Source organism: Ptychodera flava, unplaced genomic scaffold (assembly GCF_041260155.1).
Source record: "Ptychodera flava strain L36383 unplaced genomic scaffold, AS_Pfla_20210202 Scaffold_29__1_contigs__length_4469600_pilon, whole genome shotgun sequence".
Classification (NCBI taxonomy): domain Eukaryota; kingdom Metazoa; phylum Hemichordata; class Enteropneusta; family Ptychoderidae; genus Ptychodera; species Ptychodera flava.
In genome coordinates, this window is record NW_027248351.1 from 1382786 (window position 1) to 1405823 (window position 23038).

General features: G+C 39.8%; 2 protein-coding genes across 5 annotated transcripts in view; both read left to right on the forward strand.

Annotated features, from left to right (window-relative positions):
- The window catches only part of LOC139127177 (uncharacterized), a 272426-nt gene that overhangs the window by 22791 nt on the left and 226597 nt on the right, over window positions 1-23038 (forward strand). The gene's annotated exons all lie outside the window — the stretch shown is intronic.
- Window positions 1-23038, forward strand: part of LOC139127174 (uncharacterized) — a 66735-nt gene that overhangs the window by 17273 nt on the left and 26424 nt on the right. For 2 of the 4 annotated variants that reach the window (XM_070693088.1, XM_070693089.1), the window contains 8 exons: window positions 509-1285; window positions 1677-2144; window positions 3566-3651; window positions 4278-4356; window positions 5679-5972; window positions 6585-6664; window positions 6872-6929; window positions 7887-8174. In XM_070693088.1, coding sequence (XP_070549189.1) covers window positions 509-1285; window positions 1677-2144; window positions 3566-3651; window positions 4278-4356; window positions 5679-5972; window positions 6585-6664; window positions 6872-6929; window positions 7887-8174 — 2130 coding nt within the window. The remainder of the gene's footprint in view (window positions 1-508; window positions 1286-1676; window positions 2145-3565; window positions 3652-4277; window positions 4357-5678; window positions 5973-6584; window positions 6665-6871; window positions 6930-7886; window positions 8175-23038) is intronic. The other 2 variants (XM_070693091.1, XM_070693090.1) reach the window with 2 other exon arrangements.

The window sequence follows — 23038 nt, forward strand, 5'->3', positions numbered from 1 at the left end:
GTAATACGGCTAGTTTTCAATCGGGTTCGAACCCACAACATACGGCATCCGTCGCCTAGCGGAGAGGCCACAGAGAGAACCACTCTGCTAAATCTCCACTCCCAAAAAAGAGTGGTAAATAGTTGTAAATATGTTTTAGGTTTTGTTGTTCTGAACACAGAACTTATGAGCCAATAAAATTCTACATACTGGGGGAAGGTTAGTGTTGACTAAGTTCAATAGTGTAAAAGTGTAGAGCAACAAATCTATTTTGGTGTCATTTAACAATTTATTCAATGAAGATGTGTAACATAATATCCTACAAGATGATCAGATGACGTTATAATTACAATGGCTGAGCTGTGTGCTTCATAATTGCTCCGGTATGAAATCAACAGCAATCAATGCAAATTTGTGTATAAAAGCAGATTATCAAATGTGTTCTCACTCTATTTGAAAAAGACATAGAATTGAAATAAAGTACCGGTAATACTTTTAAGAATTACTTTGTCATTTATTTATTTAATAGAGGATGTAGCTAAATCAGCCGTTGTAGATGCAGGAAGTCAAGAAAGAACACCCATGCCATCAGCAAGAAGTGAAAGGACTTCAGAAATCATGACAAGACAACATGAGATACTGATTACTGAAAAAAGAGAGATGAGAAAGCACACACCAATGCCATCTGGGATTCCAGTTACTGAAGATACAGGATACACAAAGGGTGTTGGCACTGAAGAGACCACAGTAGGGCCACCTGAGATATCAGATAGAGTGGATGTAGACACTGAAGAGACCACAGCAATGCAACCTGGGATATCAGATAGAGTGAATGAGGACACTGAAGAGACCACAGCAATGCATCCTGGGATATCAGATAGAGTGGATGTGGAGACTGAAGGAACCACAGCATTGCAACCTGGGATATCAGATAGAGTGGATGTGGAGACTGAAGGGGCCAAAGCAGTGCAACCTGGGATATCAGATAGAGTGGATGTGGAGACTGAAGAGACTACAGCAGTGCAAGGTGGGATGCCAATGACAGAACCAATGGTTACCGTAGTGCAGTCTGGGATGTCAACCATAGAAACTACATCAGTGCTATCTGAAATGATGGTAGGAGCCAGCAAAACTAGAGAATCTGTCCAACCTGTGTCTGTCAATTTTGGAGAAACCAAAAATTTAAAGAATGGTGAAAATGGTGGAGTTGTCGGTAAAGATGAAAATCAAGAAGTTAAAAGAATTGGTTCAGATCTTGCTGGCACTCCACCATCACCAAGTCACATAGATACCAGACAAAACAGAGGTATGATTTATATTACGTGAGATCATAGAAAGTTTGTTCATGAAATAAATTTAAACTGTTTTGTTCAGAAATGTTGGTATATTCTGACTTTGCTGTATACATCTTGTATATACAAACAATACTGTTCATGTCTGAGTCACAGAACAATACAATTCCATATCAACATTCATTCTACTGAAAACATAGGTTACATGTAAGGCAATAATGATGTGCCGATAAGAAGTTCATTCACCCGTATGAAATCATTATGTCAATTAACCTGTGATGGTTGCCATTTCAGGCAAGAATTGTTTTTTACTGGCAGATGTACTATGATCTTGATATGGACAGAGATTAGAGAAAATTATATATTCTACATGTTTTTTTGCTTGTTTCATCTGTTATGAATCAGGTTCTGGCAACTTCATGGTGCATGTTGGATTAAATGAAGATTCATATCATCAGCTGTGTAAAACTGTGGAAGAAGTGACTGAACCAGGAAATGTTGAAGACATGATAAAAACTGTGGATGATTCATGGAAAAGCTGCCTTGCAGAACTAGACAAAAGTGCAGATAAAGTGATCACTAATGAAACTAGCCATCAAAGAGTAAATGATGTCTGCAAGAAGAACTTTGGTAAAGTGACAGCAACTAGTCTGAAAAAAGAATCTTTAGCAATCTCACTTAATTTACCAACTCTCTACAACCTCTACAGAGTAAGGCACACATGTCTATCTGGTAGTTTTCCTGACTCATTTGAACCACTATTGATAACTGATAAGATGAGAGAGGAGGCTGACAAAGTTGGATTACAACTCAAGTTGAAAGCAACATATGACCAAGCCAGATTTGATGAACTGCAACTGTTCTTCATAAATAGTAAGTTTGTTGAGTCGATTACATTCAGGATATCATATAATTATGGACAGAGATTATTCTCTGTTTGTTCATCTGCTCTGTGGATATTGTTGTCCTCTGAAATTCTGTTAACAGTTTTAAAACTATTTTAAGTTAGCAAATTTTCCATCATTTTGACTGTTTTAACAATGTAGTTAACATCAAGTTTGCCTCTCACTTGAATTTTATCAAATTGGAAGCATAAATGCAGTCAGTCTGAGATATACATGTATTGCCGACAAATAAATATTAGTGTATGTACAGGACTTCATCATAAAGTATGAATTTCTGATATCTCAAAATATAGCGTAATGATAGAATGCAAATATTTGTCCAGAATTAAATTACTCCAACCATTTAAAAATTCCCTATTAATGGTGTTTACCTTGAGTTATCATGTAGAAGTTAAACACAGGTTTGTTAGCCTCTATGGCTCTAGTGCCGTTCACACACAGGCCATTAAAACGCCTGTGGTCCACTAGTTGCGTAAAAGGTTGCGTGTTAACACTCCTAAGTGGTTTTGAAACATATCAAATTTGAGACGGTTTTGCCTGAGCCAGGGTAGGGATTAACTCTATCTACAATTTGCTGTGTGAACGGACTGAGCCGCTAAGAGCCGTCTAAAACACCCTCACGGGACATGTATTTGTAACATATAACAAACAACACCCAACATTCAATTTCCTTTTTTCATGGTTGCCAAATAGAGCACTACATCTCGTCGCAATAATTGGTCTGATGATGAGATCAGTCTGTGTATCTCAGTCTGGTTGGACGCAAGTATACAGCGAATGCTAAATGATCCTGTAGAGACAGCCTCATTTCAAAAAAAATTCTACAAGGGCTGTTGTAAAGGGTTTAAGCAGGACAGTTGATCAGTGCCACTGAAAGATAAAGACACTAAAACTGAAGTACAAAGAAGTTGTTGACAGCAACAGGCAGTATGACAGTACAACATCACTCATGTCAGCCATCTTGTGTATGCTTGGCCATATACACCTTTTGAACTCAAGATGGCGTATTAAGACTTATTTGTGTGTGTGTGTGTGTGTGGACACAAGCGGACTCAAACTATTGATCCCCTGTGTTTGGAAATCACAAATAGTGTCAAAAATTTTTCCAATTTTTTTCTGTCAGAACGTTGTATATGCTAGTGTCTATCATCCATTTTTCTACTACTTTGGATACAATTCAGTTTATTTTTATATCCTCACATCCTATGTAAAATTCAATGACACTGACAATACTACATGAATGTATGCCTCACTTATTGTTTACATTGATTATATAAAGGTGAAATGTTACCTATTATGTTAAATTTACACATTTGTACTTAATTTACACATTTGAACTATGTCCAAACTTTAAGGTGTCTGAATAGCTTGTAAATTTTTTTCATTCAGGAGATGGTGGTGGACTTAAACCAGTCAAAGTCTATGACGATGTCATTGAAGGAAAGGATGCTGAAGAGATACACATTGATGTACATGTAAGTCTACAATTATTGAAAAGTAAAAAGTTACATTATTCATTATCACCTTCATTATGCCGTATGTTGTGGGTTCGAATCCGATTGAAAACTATCCGTATTTTCTATCCTGGGTTGGTAACACTGCTGGTGGACAGAATTGTCCCCGAGGTTATCGTTCGCCCAGTTAAAGCGATGAAATTCGTTTCTTCGCTTCGATGTAGTGTGTATGTGCGATGTGTGATGGTGAGCATGCGTGCGTGAGTGTTTCACGAACTCTACAACGTGTTGAGCGGTATCTCGGTCAGGGGAATGTAACAACTTGGCCGGCTATTGAACCACTCTTTTTTGGGAGTGGAGATTTAGCAGACTGGTTCTGTCTCTGGCCTCTCAGCTAGGCGACTGATGCTGTATGTTGTGGGTTCGAATCCGATTAAAACTATCCGTATTTAAGTTGGTAATTATAGTACAAAAAGGAAACCTAAGGAATTTAAGACATTCATTGCAGCTGCGGGGATTTTGTAATATCAGAAGATAATTTAGAATGTGTTTGTGTCATTTCAATGCATGTATGGTAATTAAGTTAATACCAATGAGACACAAAACATGTGACAAATGCTGTTTTACTTTGGCATTAATAATTTCAGGGTGAAGACACTGATCAGAAATCTGACACAAAAGTTACAGAAGGAGTTGCTGATAGAACTCCAACTGAACACAGACAGTGTAAGTACAGCAGATTAGTTTGTACTTCTTATTGAGAACACTTGATATTCACACACACACATTCACATTTGCAGTCCCAATAGTATCAATAATCGTCTACCAAAGGGGTTTTTTGTTAGTGGCACAGCAGTCTGTGCATATCCCACAATTATGAAGAGAATCTTCTGGTTACTGTCCAGGGCACAAAACCATGGAAAACCAAAATTTATTCAAAGTCAATCATTATTGCATTCATGGGATTTAGCCGAGCGGTCTTGTCTGTTGCTTTCTCCGCTAGGTGATTGGGTGCTGTGCGTTGTGGGTTCGAGCCCGATTGAAAACCACCGTATTTCTTAGTGCAAGCATATTACAGAAATGACTGATTGAGTGTGTACATAGACACTAGCCATCCCTTAGAACATACTGTGAATTATCATATACCTTGAGCCATGTTACTGTGTAACGCTATGGGAAAAGACGCCCTCACATTTTTGAAATAAGTTGCAGTATTACGCCCAGGCACTTTGCCCAAATATAGGCAAGCGCGTGCATTACAGAACTATATTTGGTACTACGCGCATTGCTATCAGCAAACGTTCCATTCATAAACAAAGCCAGCGCGAAATTCAGATGTTCCTTCCATTCTCTTTGTACGGGCGACAGTGAAGTTAGCAAAATCAGGTGATATTTCTCAGGGTTTCATTGTAAAATCAAGTGTTAACAAAGCAAATTATCAATGATGTCTGCGTTTTTGAAAGATTTAAAGTGAACTGATTATAAATAGATTGAGTGCGATCATGCAACAGTTAAGCAAAGCCTAACAGTCGCCCGTCTCTTAGTTTCATGTACACAGTCATTTCATCACAAAATTGTCATAAGGACACAATATTTCTTTCAGTCGAGATTTTTACTGATGATGGCATCTCGCTGCTGGTGCAATTAAATTTACGACAAGTTACACCATGCTCTTTGTCTTACACCTCAATTTATGCCTTATTCTTTGTTGGTATACGTATTTTGCTCTGCAAGTTCTACAGGTAAACAAATGACGTCATTATGTATACATCAATACGAAACAGTATACTGCCATCGCTTTTCTGAAATGTGTACAAAAATGGTGATAAATTTTTGACATGGCATGAAATCTTTCTATCGCTAAATCTTTGCACAATATTTAACTACATATTTATCATTCCATAAGGCATATGATAAAACCTTTGCGTTCCTGATATGGTCCCTCCGGTGTACAACCTCGGTCCGCAAAAAACGTATCAGGGCCGTAAAGATTAGTGTTATACATTATTATTGGGATATTAAAATATGTCCATTTTTGTTGCTGTCAGCCACTGAAGATATCCAATCTAAGTCAGAGATGGAAAGGACAACTCTAGAATCTCAACTGAAGGAGGCAAAGGAAGAAAAGGCTACTTTGGAAGAGAGATGTAAGGAACTGACACAGAAGTTAGAGAGCACCAAGCAGTCATTGGTCAGTCAACGTATTGAGAACAGAGTAGAGAGAGAGAAATTACAGTCTGAACTTGAAGATAAGAAGAAACTGATCAACGAATTTGAGGATATAGTTAGTGAACTGGAACATAAATTGGAAAAATCTGAACAGCGAAAATCAGAAGAGAAAGGTACCGTGTTTATTCAGCAAAGTCTGAACACATAAAACATACAGGGTAGACATGATAGTATGTGCATAGATACTCAAACTCTCCAATGGAACAGTCTGGTTGTATAGTGGGATATTATCGGAATCTCATCCAACAACCAGCATCGATATCTAAAAGTACTCTGGGTGAAAAGTATGTGGTGGACAATAGATTTGTGCGATCAACACACTGGTATGATAAAATTCTAATGATTGAATGCAATTATTAGCACATTTAAGCTAAATTTTTCGGACAGTGAGAATACTGTATTAAGTGTGTTTACGTTTCAGTGGCCATATGTAGGATTTACATGCAGAGATATAGGCTCTATGCCTATGTAACTATCAGCTGCGCGCAGTTATACATTTATGTAAACACTTCTGATAGTAACAATGCACTTTATTTCTGTAACTTCACCTTGTATGTCATATTCCATGCGACTAATAACTGACAATTCTGCATGTATGTATGTTTCATATATGGTTTAAATTGACTATAAATATGAAATTGTACCTCCCTAGTTAAATTTACATAATGGTAATATATTAAAACAGTTGGGTGTCTGAACAGCTTGTCATATTTTCGCCCATTCAGGAGATGGCGGTGGACTTAAACCAGTCAAAGTCTCTGATGATGTCATTGAAGGAAAGGATGCTGAAGAGATACACCTTGATGTAAGTTTCTTGGCATTCGATACGACCTTGGCAATGATAGAAAAACTGGACACAATTCAACAAAGTTTACCTTCATTGCAGCTGCAGGGAATTTTGCAATATTGTATACAGTTACATGTTTTATCGAAAAGGCATATATGATGTCATAAAACCATTGAAACAACAAACACATTAAATCTTGTTACACTGACACATTAACAATTTCAGGATGAAGACACTGATCAGAAATCTGACACAATGATCACAGGAACAGTTGATAGTACCGGTAAGGAACTGGCTTAGATTTGTGTATTTCAGTCAGAGAACACATATCTTCAAATGTAAATTTACATAAAATTTACATTCTGATTAGTATTAATAATTGTCTACTTAGGATTGTATTGCTGATGATGTATGAATCCTTAGATATCCCACAATGCCCTTATGATATTTTGCCACACTACCACTCAACCTGGACATCCACAGTCACTGTTTTTGGATATAGCAATGAATGCATCCAATAACATTAAAACACTGATATGGTAATTATTACCTGCCTCGATGTGAGTGCAAATCAGTGCATTGATTTGAATAGGAACATCCGGGATATTAGCGGGCCGGTGAACGATGTACTGACCAGTTTCCATGGTTTCCCGGTCCAGTGAAGCCTATTGACGTTTTCGACGTCAAAGGAGACGCTTAAAGGCGCCCTTCTCAATCCCTGGTTCTTGCATTAGCGAATGTGTCAACAGCCCATGAACAGTTTGTCATTCTTTTGTTTTCCATTGAATATTTTATCAAGGAAATAATATTTATGTTAGATAAATCTGATAATTGAGTGGGGGCTTTAACGCTAGATGTAAAATATCCATTCGCGCACTGCTATTTTGACTTTCGTTAAAATCTGTTTGATGCTGATCGATAATGGTAAAATTGCTTGAAATGCCCTGCATGTAGCTAAATATCATATAGCATTAACTGCGAAGAGGCATGTAATAAAAATATTATTGCCTGAATACAAGGGTTTATGTGCCCTCGCAGCAGGAGACAATTTGCCCTCCTTGCATCGGGCAAATTGTCACCTGCTCTCGGGCACATAAACCCATGTATTCAGGGAATAATATACCGGTATAATATCATATTGGTCACTGATTTCCATACATTCAAACTAAATTTTGATGCCATGAAAAGTTAAATTAACATTTATTATTGGTATAAATCTGTATATTTTTGTATCTGTCAGCCCTGGAAGATATCCAATCTAAATCAACTCTAGAATCTCAACTGAAGGAGGCAAAGAAAGAGAAGGCTACTTTGGAAGAAGGATTAAAGGAAGTAACAGAGAAGTTAGAGAGCACTGAGCAGTCATTGGTCAGTCAACGTATTGGGAAGAGTACAGAAAGAAGGGAGAGAGAGAAATTACAGTCTGAACTTGAAGAGGAGAAGAAGCTGGTCAAGAAACTTGATACTACAGTTGAAGAATTCAAACATAATTTGGAACATTCTTCTCAGAAGAAACAAGCAGAGAAAGGTACAGTGTCTTAGACTGTATGTGTTAGATTATTTGGAAATTACCATCATTCTTAGAACAAATATCTTTAAGTTTCAAACTATTTTTCTCTCATTTTGCATTACTTGAGCAAACACCAAAATATTCTTTTAAAATCCAAACTTGCATATTATTGATGCATATTAGATACCAGACACGATTTTGTTCAAATGAAGTTATCATTAAAGGGAAACCTAAGTCCAGCGACATTGACCGTTTATCCCTTCCAAAATCACCCTTGAGTAAAATGTAGCTCAAATTTGCAACATAATTGCACGCGCTGACGACTACGGCGCAACGAAAAGAGAAGTTGAAGTAGACGACATTTATGGAAATGAGCCCGGAATTCCATGGGCGCGAAACGGCTCATGGGAGAAGCGTGAGTGACGTCATCGGCGATACAGACGATTGTAGCTTGCAGCTGGAGGAGTACTGTGAACAGATCAGCGCATTCGTAAGACGACTATGGAGAGTTCGGACAGCGTTATTTCTGACATCGAGTATTACTTTTCCCAGACTGAAATCAAACCATGCTAATTTGAACCAAGATATGTAAAACATCTTTCATATCTTGGTTGTTTGCGTTTTGTGTATGATTCAGCGGAGGGAGTCACTGTGCTTGTACAGACCCCAAACTGGATTGGAGAGATTGAGTGACCCTGCGATCCTTCAACGCTACGTTTCTAAAACAGAGTTTTCTGTATCAGTCACTTAAAATTAATTTTTGGTTCGTGAATGATATGGAATGATTGACTGATTGCATGTGTTACCGTGTAAGTCGAGCTTGGCCAGATCTTTAATGTTGCAAAATCTCCGATATGTATCGGAAAATATTTATTCACGATTTGACAAATCTATTATAGTGTCGTCCATTTTTCGAAGCTGGTGTCGAACTTAGGAAGTCGGGCTTACTCAGATCTACAAAGTGATGAAATCACTGATATCATGAATATTTGCCCGCTATTTAAAAAAATAGTATTGTCTTAAAGCTTGTTGTAAGGAATGTATTTCATACAAGACCAGCCCAAACTCCCGATGATTTCCGATATGTCCTCTGTTCAAGTCCCGATCGCCAAGTCAAAATGTTTACATGTAAAGAATGTAATTTGTGCAAGGGCCTCCCGAGTCCCGATGATATCCGATCGGCCCTCTCGACGAAGTCCCGTGTGGACATTTAATGAAAAAAAATGCTTTACATGTAAAAAATGTATTTCGTGCATTAATAAATCTAAATGTAAAACATACAGTATTCTTGACTACCGGCCATGGATGCTATTTTTGAACTAAGAGTCGGACAGAGGTATTCGGGTGGTCAGATCTGTTAGGTGGTGAAATCTCCGATATACATCGGATATTTACCCACAATTTGACAAAGTATCGACCAGTATCAGAGTTAAAGTCCTAAGTCGCCGATATTTATCGGATAAATATCCGTGATTTCGTAGACCCAGCGTGACGACACCACACAGTGCAAGTAAATCTAGGATCGTCTGGTATCGATATTAGCCTAGGAGTTCCAGCGCAATTGATATTTATCGGGTAAATATAATATCGGCAATTTCTCAGACCCGGCGTGCCGAGACACAGTAGGCAAGAAGTCATTACAGTATCTTGTAATATCAATATTACCAGGTACCGGTATAGTCCCGAAATTGCCTATATTTATTGGTTATACCCTACCGGACAAAAGTTTCTTTCCTTATCCGCGGCTTTTCCGCAAGTTTTTAAACAGTTTACCTCGAGCAAACAAAGGTTCGTGTATTTACACAACGAGTCCAGTGCTAGCTAATCGTTTCCGCTCAGCGAGTGCTATCACTCGTACTCGATAAGCGTGTTTTATGGCTTGATATCTACTTTACTGTTTGCGCCATCTATCGGTGAGATAGCATTAGCTGCGTCTGTTACATGTAAGTTATGTTCCAGCGACGGCCCGACGGGTCTGCCGCACATGTTTAGTGCTTTCATGAAGTTTACTGTTTATTATCTTGTGTATAAAGATTCTGTATACATTTCTTTTGAAATTGTTAAGTTAATTGTCGATTAAAAGTGACGTGTAAACCCGGACGTTGCTTTGCCGTATAAATACTACACCGTGCATGTGTGTCGGCGAAGCCACAGACGCTGCACAGACACGTGTGATACAGTGCATGGAGGGACATTACGTACAGATACCCACCACGTACCCTGTAACTCAGAAGTGGTACGTCCACGGTCAGTGTATATGTGCGTGTAAACTGGCGGCCATCTAAGTATGAATAGGGAGTGGGAAGTCAGATTTACAATAAAGTTTCGCCGGCGATTTTTCAGTAACTAGACCTTGAACACCAAAAATAATTGGTTACACAAAGTAATGCAGGTCTGGTCTTGGAGAAAATACCCAATTGGGGTCGTCAAAGACTTGTTAACGAAAACGACGCAATTTTTAACGGGACCTTGCACTGGCAGCGGTCAAAAATACCATCGGGGATTCACGAAAAACTACTCCACAGAAGTCGGAAACACAGTATTTGGAGTTTGTTAGTCGAGCATACACGGAGAATAGGAGTTTACATGTATACTATATGTGTGTCAGTTTGAACTTTGCCAGTGGAAGTTATTGCCTTGTATGATCAGTTTAATATGATTCCGGCAACCCGGGAACGGCCTGCTGCAAATCGCGTGTAATTTTCATATGCGGAAAAAAATCTGTCAAAGCGAAAATAAGATTTGAAGGGACTGTGTGTGTAACTGTCACCGACCCGGCTATCCCGCAAGCCCTATTGCATAGCCAGCAACAATTAACACACACACAGCCCTGCCATGGGATACATGTGGAAGCTGAACTCTACATAAGGGTAAAACATTGACATTAAAAAAGACGTCCATGGCAAAGCTCCATGGTAAAACCTACCTAAGCACCTCATGATCTCCACACCAGACTCAGAGATTCCGGCCGGCGCGGCCTCGCAACATTGCAACCTGGGCAAGCTTTTACAATGTGCAGCGATCACAGTACGCACCACTGGCAAAATGAATGATAAACTAGTCCGTGTATGCACCAAGCCGACAAGCCCAATAGCAAACTCACTTCTTGGTTTGATTTCGCTGTTTACCTAACTTTTGTGTTAAATTAACGATGCATTAATTTACCAACTGAAGACTGATTTTGGCTGTAGAGACGATTAGGCTGATCATACGGCTCAGAGGCCTCCGATTTGCATAGACAACACGTCCGCTGCTCCTGCAGAGTTGTACGCCGGAGAAGGTAACTGCCTAGCCCTGAGTACGATGTTGTGTGTTCCAGATATTTTACTAGTTAAATAGAAAACGTAAATGAAGTGATCAAGACTTAAACTTTACTTGTAAACATGGTCACCGATAAGTTAATGTGGCGATGTACGGTGTTTATGCTTGAGGCCCGCTGCCCCTGCACAGTTGTACGTCGGAGAAGGTAACTGCCTAGCCCTGAGTACAATGCTGTGTGCTCCCGGCGTAAGCCGGAAACACACAGCATCGTACGCAGGGCTATGTCGCTGGTTGTGCTCACCTCCTACTACCTCCATGCCTCGACCAATCCCCGGTACCCGATTAACTTCGACCTTGTCACACTTTTACAATTTTCAAAATATAATATAACTTCCTTTCATGAAAAAATATGCTTGCTCCAACTAAAAACGTTAGCACTTTGATAGGCAAAGTGCAGGCACCACGCCAGCGCCTGTGCGTAATCAGTGAGGACATGGAGCTAGTCTCCGGCCGTGGAAACTTCTTGCTGTTCGAGCCTGACGCTCATGGCAATTTATTTTGTGTTGAGGACGACGAAACAAGATACCTGCCACTAAAAATTATGATTTTCTTGTGCTTTAAAGGACGCAAGTCGAAGTAAGCTCCACCTACGGTCCGTTTCTAACTCCGTGGGCGCTGCATGCTGCACCCCAAGCTAGTATCTGTGAACGCAGGCCTGCTGTGAATGGCTGTGCTGCATGGTCAGAGGTCCGCAATACGCTGACCCTTGAACTCTGACAGCGACCTACTTTGTTAACATCGAGTGCGACCGAGGCCTGCATGAGGTGTTTCATATATCAGTTTGAACAGTGCTTATTGAAGAGATTACATGATATTGAAAAAACTTAAAACTCAATTGAAAAGCTGAACAAATTTATCACAGATTTGTTACAGATAAGAAAAGTCAAGAAGAGAAAAAAAGAAATTTGTGATGACTTCTCTGACGTGTATGTGATGGTAGTCCATTTTGACGCGATGTAGGTCGTGTTTGATTCAGTTTCTTTTCTCTACGCTTTAATGCGCATTTTAACCCTTGGAACTTAATGATAGTAATCAAAGGAACGAACTACCACAATTATTGGATTCGAGGGCAAGTGATTTTCCCCGGGCATTTGGAATTGGAAAGTCACATGACAAGTCCTTGCGTTTTAAAATAAACAAGATTGGAACCAATTTGGGATAATTGAATGGTGAAGTAATGTTTATGTAATCTGCAAATGTAAGCTCATCTGCTTTTCTTTTGAAGTTGCACACTTGTTTTTATGAGTAACTCAGATTGTAATATCGCAACATTCAGCTATAGGGCACCTAACACGTTTGAGATATTGAAAAATATAAAGATCAAATTATCGCAAATTAGTTCCAATCATGTTAATGTATTTCGAAGCCCGTAAGCTAACTTGAGTACTGACCAAAAAATATTCAAAGAGCACTAAGCACTGTTGCCGTCTGTCTTTAGGCGAACTTTTCGATAACTTAACCTTTAATTTTTGAGGTGAAAAAAGTCCCGACTTACACAGATCTTTTGAGTTTATCAGTGTCTTGTCCATTTTTTGGGATAGGAATACATCAAATGCTTGTCGATGTTTTTACGGTAAGTACATGGTTTTTATTACTTTTCTATGTCGGGGCACTGCGGTCACCATTTACGTAAGCTTAATGTGTTGTTGGGAAATGATCTACTGAAAGCATTTCTGTTTTTCAGACGGTACATGTATGATGTAGATATAGAGACATGGACCTTACGTTTTGCAGTCTATCTTCCGACCTGATATTGAATGTATTTTATGCATTTGCAAACGGACCAATTTGTTTTCGATATCAGGAAATTTGTTGATTTTTGTTGCCTTGTTCGCTATTAAAGTCACTTTCTCTAAATGTTACATCGTCGTATCGTCCTTTTATCGGGCTAAAGCTATTTTAGCGATGAATGTATCGATAAATGTATCGATACTTTAACAGCGATTTCCCCCAGGCCCGTTCCCAAAACAGTCATATTATCCGAGCATCGTTGTATACCACCGATGTATATGTCACAACATGTACATCCGCTTTATTTAATTCCTGAGCGGAAAGTTTTAACCCCAAATTTCATTTCTTTAAAAATATTTAACATTACGACCTTCGTCGTACTATCTGCATACTGTGATTGGAGGTGCGCACTGAATAAAATCGCTCTTTTGTTGCTCGTTCTGCTAGTTCTCCATTAAACTTAGAGGCAAAGAGAGTTTGCTTAGGGCAGGTTTCTTGCTCTGGTGTAAAAAATTTGCCCCCACTAACATTGGATATTCGGCAAAAATCCCCATGACTTCGCGATCGCACCAACGCCTGACATATGCTTTTTCGCTGTTTTATAGTGAGGTGGCCAAACCTATCATCGTGAGAACTGTACTATCAACAACCGTGCCTAGACTGGACTGAGGGAGAATTCATAATGTTAGCTATGAAGAGATGTAAGGCAACGATACGCTTAGGAAAAGTGACGAACTACGAGTAAAGTTTGGGGAAATCAACTCTGACCATAGCTAAAAAAAGCAACTTGATAGTATATACCCTATTGCAAAACTACCGGGTTTCGCTGATTTATCACAGTTATCTTCGATCCGTCTTGTTTTCGTGACATTTATTTATACCGCAACTCGGATGGGAGAGTGGTCGAAGTTTCTTTTGCCTTTGGGTAATTTTATCAGTGACGCAATCCTTCATGTTTTGTTTTGTTTTTGTTCTTTTGCTTTGTTTGGCGAAAACAGTGTGTTCTGACCGGCACTTGCGTGATCGAATGGTGTACATATTTGCACTATTATATACTTGAGGCCCTTTACCATACAAATAAGTGGATGTTATGAGCATTTCTCATTGGGATTGGAGTGAATTATAAGACATGCTTGTCAACGCCTTTTAGTATTTGCGAGTACATGGTTTGTTATATTTTCTATGCCGGGACACCTTGGCGCTACTATTCATTAATAATATATTTTACTGGAAAGAAGTGTGTGAAATTCCCCCATTATATTCCGCCGCTCAAAACTTTCCCGCGTGACAATAATTTGCTTGTGGAAATGTTTTACTGAACAAGTTCTTTTACTCTTAGCGATCAGACGATAAGGACAATATTTCGAAATCTCAACTTAGATTTCTCGATAACATGTTTGTCAATTTTTTTTCGAACGGATCCTTTTGACATAATGTGACTCGACGAACAGGTGATTTAGTATAGAAATTGAAGGTTAAGCTTATGAGTTTGAAAATCAGTCCTGTTGTATAAAGAAGTGAATTGTATGCGAAAAATGACACGAATTCCGCATGTTTTTATAGGGGAAAAAATCCAGAGAAATCTTCCAAAATTCACAACTACAACGAAAAGGGTCATACATTCAAGTTGTAAAATTATGCTTAGGCCACTGCCCTGTCGTCAGATGAACGCGTAATTGCGTGAACATAACCCGCGTACGCATGAACGAAGTTTATGTCTTGCAGTCACGCAACGCCGACGCGATGTACCTTTCATATACTTCTGGCAGAGAGGTGAAGCGAACGGTATGCGTACATGGTATGTCATTCAACAACCACATACACCAAGACAATGTATGTCCACTATTACTGGTGTACAACCTGATACAGAAAACTTAAATTTCGTTGTGAATTGCCGAAAGCCCACCTTCAATCATCACTTTACCGTACATCAACAGTGGAACGCGCGGGATTGCTTGCAAACACGCGAGGTCGTGTCCCTGAGGAGAATCAACGCGCTTGATATTAACAAATTCGACAAGGTGTAAGCAGTTGTTTTTCTTTTGCTTGATCTAAACGAGCCGTAGCGCATGTCCACTTGTTAAACTTATAGTACAGTGGTGTATGTCAAAATGGCCGCGTGTTAAATATGCACGCAAAATATAAAATCTGTTCATTGTACTTTTGTCATCTGTATACAGTTCACCACTACCATGCCAGATCTCCCACAAAGATGCGACTTTCGCATTTTTAAATATTGGATATTTACCATCTAGTGTCGAAGGTTGACATATCGGAGATTTAACCACCCTACAGATCTTGTCAAACCCGACTTCCTGGGACTTCTCTAACTTCAGTACTGGACAATAAGCTTACCAGATTTTGTCAAATCGCGGGTTTATATCCGATAATAAATCGAGGATTTCACCACTTTGCAGATCTTGTCAAACCCGACTTCCAAGGACTGACTGTAACTTCGATACTAGATGATACTAGATTCTGTCAAATCGCGGGTAAATATCCGATATATATCTGAGATTTCACCACTTTACAGGTCTTGTCAAACGTGACTTCCAAAAACATCGACACTATCTAGACGATACCAGATTTTGTCGAATCGAGGGTAAATATCCGATATAGATCCTCACCGCCTTACAGACGTTATCAAACCCGACTCCCAAGGACTGATTCTAAGTTTGTATGATACTAGACGATACCAGATTTTGTCGAATCGCGGGTAAAAATCCTACATCGGAGATTTCACCATCTTGCAGATCTATCCAAACCAATTTAACTTCGATATTGTACAGTCTAGAAGCCGTAAATATCGGATATTATATAAAAGTGCAATGTTGCAGTGTGTCCTTCAGATCTCAGCATTACTGGTGCATAACATTTCTGACTTGTTTTTGTCATGTCGGGAGCTAGTTCTTATCATAAACAGTAGAGAATCTCTACTGTCTGTGTTCTTATGAGGTAAAAAAAACCCAACAAAATGAGAAACCGCATCTCTGCATTACTTTTGCGGGACACCTAGGATGATAAGCTAACTTACAGTTGTTTCGCCAAAGCGTTCCCTTTTGCCCAGATTCAGACATATTAGCTACGGGCAAGTGTTTTTGATTTCAGGTAAATTAAAAAAGAAAAAAATGTCTGTTACATATTTGCAAGTTGCAAAAGCCTGGCGTAAGAGGCAGCAAGCCCCTATCTATCGGCGATTTCACAGAGCCAGCGTGCCGAGACAAAACAACTCACTCTATTATCAACTATTGTGTCGACATTAGAGTCCCGAAGATAGGTCATTCTAGCATCGTCTACCCGGTAGTATCGATATTAGCTTCCCAAAATCGCTCGTAAAATCGATTGGTATGTATGACAGATATATGTGGAACGTCAAACTTTGAAACCAGTCAGTAGATTTCCTCTAGTGAATTGTGTAAAGTCAAACCTTTCTTCACTAAGTTTTTTGAGCCTGGCATACACTTGGTCGATTTACGTCACTGGTCAAACAAAAAGTGATTTGCGCATGCGCAGAGTGAACGTGCTCGACCATCTAGGGCCACTCTGCCGACGTCGCGGCCCGCAATCTCTCACGATGTTTCACCAGATATCGCGAAACAAAAAAGAGCCAAAACAATCTCGATAAGTCATCTACATAGCATTCACCAAATAAGCTTTTATCATGGACAGTAGTAGCTCTACGTGGCAGGGCTGAACGCCAGTAACACAGCTCTGCCTGGCAGAGTTATTAGATGTAGCTTCTACCGGCTATGTTTTCATTCATAGACTCGTAACAGGTCAAGCCCTTCCTGTGTATACTCTACGCATTACCACTCATTGATAGAAAATAAACTGACCTTGGAAATCGTAATCTCAAGTCTTGATCTCTGTCTGAATGTACGGATTATGTAACCTGCAAGTGTATGCAACCCGAGCATGCCCGGAGTGCCTGTCAAACTCGATTCGTGGACGCAAAGTGATGTCATATATGCATTCAGTCCATAGAGGTATAGATAGACGGATTTACCACCATGGTCAGTCTTACTTGGCTTTTCTACTCGTCTTTCCGAAACGAATTTCAAACAAAAAAAAAAGCTCTTGAAAGACGCTGATATTTAATAGAATGCTGTGGCCAGTCACAGTCCCTCTAGAGGGACTGTGAACCAGTAAATAAAATTTTTGATATGGGTCACTTTGCAACTAAAATGCTAAGCATTTTTTTCGATGCCGAATTCAAATTGCTGCTCTGTGAGTCCAGGGATAATACTTTAGCTCTCGTGATGTAAAGTTTGTTTATTAGTATTGGTTGAAGTTTCAAACTTTCATTGGGTCACCTCGCGGCGACGTAATCATGACTATTTTATGACGTTACACTGTCAAAGGAGGTGGAAAGAGAGCGTCCGAAGCTGGTCACAAGAGAAATTGCAAAGACAACTAGACCATTGCAAGGAATGCAGACGTACCGATACAGATACCCATCGACGTGTAGTTTCAACACTGACCGCACCGCCGTCGATATGTATAGACTCGAGACAGGAAATTTTTAATCGAAATATATAGCCCAATTTACATTGAACCAGAAAAAAACAGTTGCTTGCTTGATATGGATAACTTGCGGTAGAACATCGGTACATGAAGTTTGCCTGGCGATGTAAAGATCGGGCAGATCGTCCATGCAGCCGACACGAACACGAACTGTCTGATAGCGGCTATCAAATACTATGAAAAATAGAAAGAATGAGCTACAAAATCACTATCAGTTTTAATTTGCAGGCAGAATAAGTCTGTGACTTGGTATAAAATACGCAGGGGGGGGACGGCGGCAAGGTTTATAAATGTACACACACAGCGATATGCTGTCAAGGATATCCCTCCATGCATTGTCAATAATGGGTCGGAAATAAAAAGGCGAAGGTAAAATCAAAGAACGTTGAAAATCTTGCAAGCCAAGAATGAAAACTATCGGTTTGAGTGCTCAATAATGTCGCTTCTCGCATTTTCATGGCTGACTAAAAAACTATATAGGCGATGTAATCACAGTTTGCGACCCGGCGTTTTCGTGCTGCAGCATAATGCAGGCCACGGTCTCTCAACGGGCGTATTTCAGTTCTATTTCATATCATGTGATTACCTGTGCAACCATATTATACAGTATATTTATGCCAAGTGGTTGATCTTTAAAGTAATTCCCATATGGTGATTTACTTGCGATGTACAGTACGGCATTCTTGCCAGGATAAGGTTGGCAACTTTTCCTCTAAAAGGAAATTGAAAGAGCTCGGGGAAATGCGCTGACGGGTTACGTCGTATCAGCAGTGCAGTGTGATACAAAATGACAATTGTTGAAACATAAGCAGCTGCTACTAAATTTATGAACGGGTAAAAACATGCGGTGCTCACATGCCGACCCTAACCTATTCAAAGCCAAACACAGGAATGAAATATGAAAAAAGGAAATTTGGCGAAAATTCAAATCAACCAGAACTTCCGTGGGATACATCAGTCTTCGTGTAACATTCTGCAAGCAAGAACATGGAACTCATGAAGATTTGTAGACGTATTTGGTAAAGACAACCGAAATACGGAATCTCTCCTAATGAAATCTCAAAAAATTTAAGCCTCGGCAAGCAAGAACCAAAAATATATCTTTGACCAAAAATGAGGGTGGCTGCCCCATCCGAAACACACAGTAATGCTGCCCGCAAGTAATACTCGCAGTACGAACCCACCGGTATACACATCCTCCGGTATACCGCTACCAATAAATGTAACCACTATCGTACTGGTATGTCTTTGCTCAGTCCAAGTGAGAGGTATCGGGCACGGAAGTTTACGGTAATTCCGAGTATACAGTGGTTTCTTTTCAGTGCACAGTTTGGTACCTTAGTTATCGCTACGAAAGTGTTTGCCCCAGCCGGTACTAGACAGCGATACAGATGAGGTACGATAGGTCGGGGATTTGCTTTGTACACTGTTAGGCTGCAACCGCTAAGTCGTTCGGATTTTGCTCAAGCATCTATTAAAAGGGGGTCGCATTAATACAGGAGCAACGTCTCTTTGGTCTGTAGACATTCACCGTGCAATTCATGGCGAATTACACACTACTCCAAATGTCATTCCGGCGAGTAATACGCGCGGCTTGTATAAATTTTCCGGTAATTGTAAGTTTCCTTAGATCTGTTCTAATTGTTCCTCATGTTTTTACTCTATTCCTACATGGGACTTCGCTGTATATCAAACCACAAGCAACTGTGTTCTAAAGTTTGTTCTCAGTGGCACTCTAACATATACCTGATATGTGTGGCGAAGGGAAATTACGGCTGTGATGGGAGGACGTATAGACAAGCCGATACGAGGTGTTGCATTTGAACACTAACTAAGAAGTCCTACTTTATTCACAAAATCTATGGGTTTATATACATGTGTGTTGTGTAAGTCACATTTACATATATTAAAATTCATAAGTCTTATTAAGTCTTGGTCAGGTGTGATAGCAGGGTGGTCTTTCTATGCACAATTACAAGGTGTAAACGTGAATTGCATGAGGTTTGGAAGTGTCGGTAAATAAACTAGTTGTATATCGGATAATCACTGGATAGTGTTGAAAAACAAACTAAATGTATATGTCAATCAAACTAACATATTTTCATTTCCCGACATTCTCCGGGCGGCGCAAAAGTCATAAGGACGGGCGTGATCGTTTTGCATGTTGAGAGTTCCTTTTGTTCACTTTTACTGAGTCGCGATATACTACACTACAATAAAATTATTCTCTTTTGTGTATCGATTTTTCTCTAATTTTAAATGTCCATGAAATTGAAAAGTACTATTTTTCGTTTTTGATCATGCATTGTCATAGCAGTAAGTTCTCTGTACTGTCCTGAATTTTCAATCTCGCGATTGCAGTGGCTGTTCTCCGGGGGCGTCAGTCTTTGCGTTTGTTCAGTTTCGGTCGCAGTTTCTTCAACGATGTTGTTTTCATATTCTTGTTCAATCTCTGTCGTTGGCAGTTCCAACGGTGAAGCTTGTAGATTGAACGGTTGGTTTTCCCTGAGGAATCACAGTATTTTGACTTTACATTTTGTTCATAGTTCAGATCGACCATTGTCTCCATAATGGCTGTGTCCATTACGGATACATAGTTTGGTTTTGAGGGTCCCGATAGTAAATAGCTAAGTTTTGATGTGACTGCAGCTGGGCCATAACCTCTGATAATGTGGTCTTCTACTGTGGACCAGTAGTAATCTGCTTCAATCAACAGGTCGAGTTTGAGCGCATCGGATTGTACGTGTGACACTAGCGGTAATTGTTGTAGATATTGGTGATTACTTACGGTTGTGTTCACGTAGTTTTGCACTAGAGAGCTGATGTTCGGTACGATGAGAGATCGCATGGTAACTTCTCCCGACTTCGTCGTCAGTTTGGCCTTAGTAGCGCGTATCTTACATTCTTCTTTTCCGAATGTGTCTATGTTGTCTATGTTGAGGTGTTCAGTTGTGCATTCTTCATCTTGGATATCTTCTGTCATGCATGTCCGTTGAGCCCCTTCGTCCAGTAGAATGTTGACGGATGGTGATTGCATTTTTGAAGACACGGTTCCCCTTGTAGCTTTCAGTAGCATAGTACCAAACGTAGGTGTTAACTTCACGTGTGATACGTTTTTCTCACCTTCTGATTTGCTTCCGGGGTTGTTGGTTTCTTCTTTGGAGCAGCTTTCTTCGCCGGCTTCTTCTACTGCTCGGTACTTGGATTTCTGTATGTCTTTGAGTGTTGGGTCGTCGACAACGGTTGCCTTTAAAGTGTCGATGAACGTGGTCGACTTCATGTTGTCACCACTGAGTGCAGATAGTTGAAGTTTTGGTAGGTTTGCCTGTCGTCGATGTGTTGATGAGGTGGTTGAGCGTTTGTTTCTTTCTGTTGTCGCAGTCTTCGATCGTTCCAGGAACATCTTGTATCATGTTACGTGTTCGTTGATTTCTATGTTGTAGTCGTCTGCTTCTTCGAAGAGTTGTTCGTAGGTTTCTTGGTTTTCGATAGCTTCGAGGATGATTTCATCTAGATCTTCAAGAATCTTCATTCTTCTCTCTATGTTTGAAATGGTTGCAGTCAGCAGGTCTTGATTGCTCTGCTGTTGATCTGCTTTTCAGAGGATTTTATCAGCTTTCTGTAGCTGTTTGGTCAATTGACCTCAGTTGCTTGATCTATCTCGCCTGGCTAGCTGAACATCCATCACAGATTGGTTTTCTTGGTCGCTCCCTGCCATCATTGGTTAGGTACTTGGTTTGGTACTGGTTTGGTACTTGGTTTGGTACTTGGTTCGTGGTTTGGTTAGATCCCTCAGGATCCTGGTCTCGGCACCATAAAATGTGGCGAAGGGAAATTACGGCTGTGATCATAGGGGGATTCAATCTCCGATGATGACGATGATGATGATTAAATATTTAAAAATGAAGATAAATAAACATATATTTGGACTCAGTAAATTTGTTGTTATTGTTGTTGTCGTTGTTGATACTATTTGCAGAAAAGAACAAAGTATGCGCTGCAAATTTCAACACAGCCTAACTATACATGTGCGTTGCTGCCTAACTATACATGTGCGTTGCGAATTCAATACAGCCTAACTATACATGTGCGTTGCAAATTCAATACAGCCTAACATTACCCAAGGGGTGTCACTTCATTGCCACACACTTTTTTCGATCGCCAAAAATGCACCTAGCATGCATCGAAATCGGTAAAATTCGACGTAGGGTCAAAGCACATTAGTCCTTCTCAATAATACTCCAACATTTTTTACCTCTTACCGATGAAAAGTCGAGAAATCAGCAAGTTTTTCAGCGTATCTGGACGTCTCTTACATTTCAGATTTAAAAGGCGAGGCAGTGTATTGAGTCACGTGGGCGCTTTTCAAATCGAACCAATAGCAGAGCTTGCCAAAATGCACCCAGCAAGCATCGAGAGTGGTAAAATTCGATGTAGGGTCAGAGCCCGTACTGAACGAATGGGCCCAGCGTGAAACCCGGCAGTAACGTAAGTTTCTCACGTCTTTGGAAGACTATGGGTGACACTGTCTGCGTGCGTCTGCATACGAAATTCTGGTAACTTTAACAGTGAGAAACTTACGTTGCCTCCGGGTTTTCACGCTGGTCCATTCAGCTAGCTCTGCTATTGGTTCGATTTGAAAAGCGCTCACGTGACTCAATACACTGCCTCGCCTTTTAAATCTGAAATGTAAGAGACGTCCAGATACGCTGAAAAACTTGCTGATTTCTCGACTTTTCATCGGTAAGAGGTAAAAATGTTGGAGTATTATTGAGAAGGACTAATGTGCTTTGACCCTACGTCGAATTTTACCGATTTCGATGCATGCTAGGTGCATTTTTGGCGATCGAAAAAAAGTGTGTGGCAATGAAGTGACACCCCTTGGGTAATGTTAGGCTGTATTGAATTTGCAACGCACATGTATAGTTAGGCTGTATTGAATTCGCAACGCACATGTATAGTTAGGCAGCAACGCACATGTATAGTTAGGCTGTGTTGAAATTTGCAGCGCATACTTTGTTCTTTTCTGCAAATAGTATCAACAACGACAACAACAATAACAACAAATTTACTGAGTCCAAATATATGTTTATTTATCTTCATTTTTAAATATTTAATCATCATCATCGTCATCATTGGAGATTGAATCCCCCTATGCTGTGATGGGAGGACGTATAGACAAGCCGATACGAGGTGTTGCATTTGAACACTAACTAAGAAGTCCTACTTTATTCACAAAATCTATGGGTTTATATACATGTGTGTTGTGTAAGTCACATTTATATATATTAAAATTCATAAGTCTT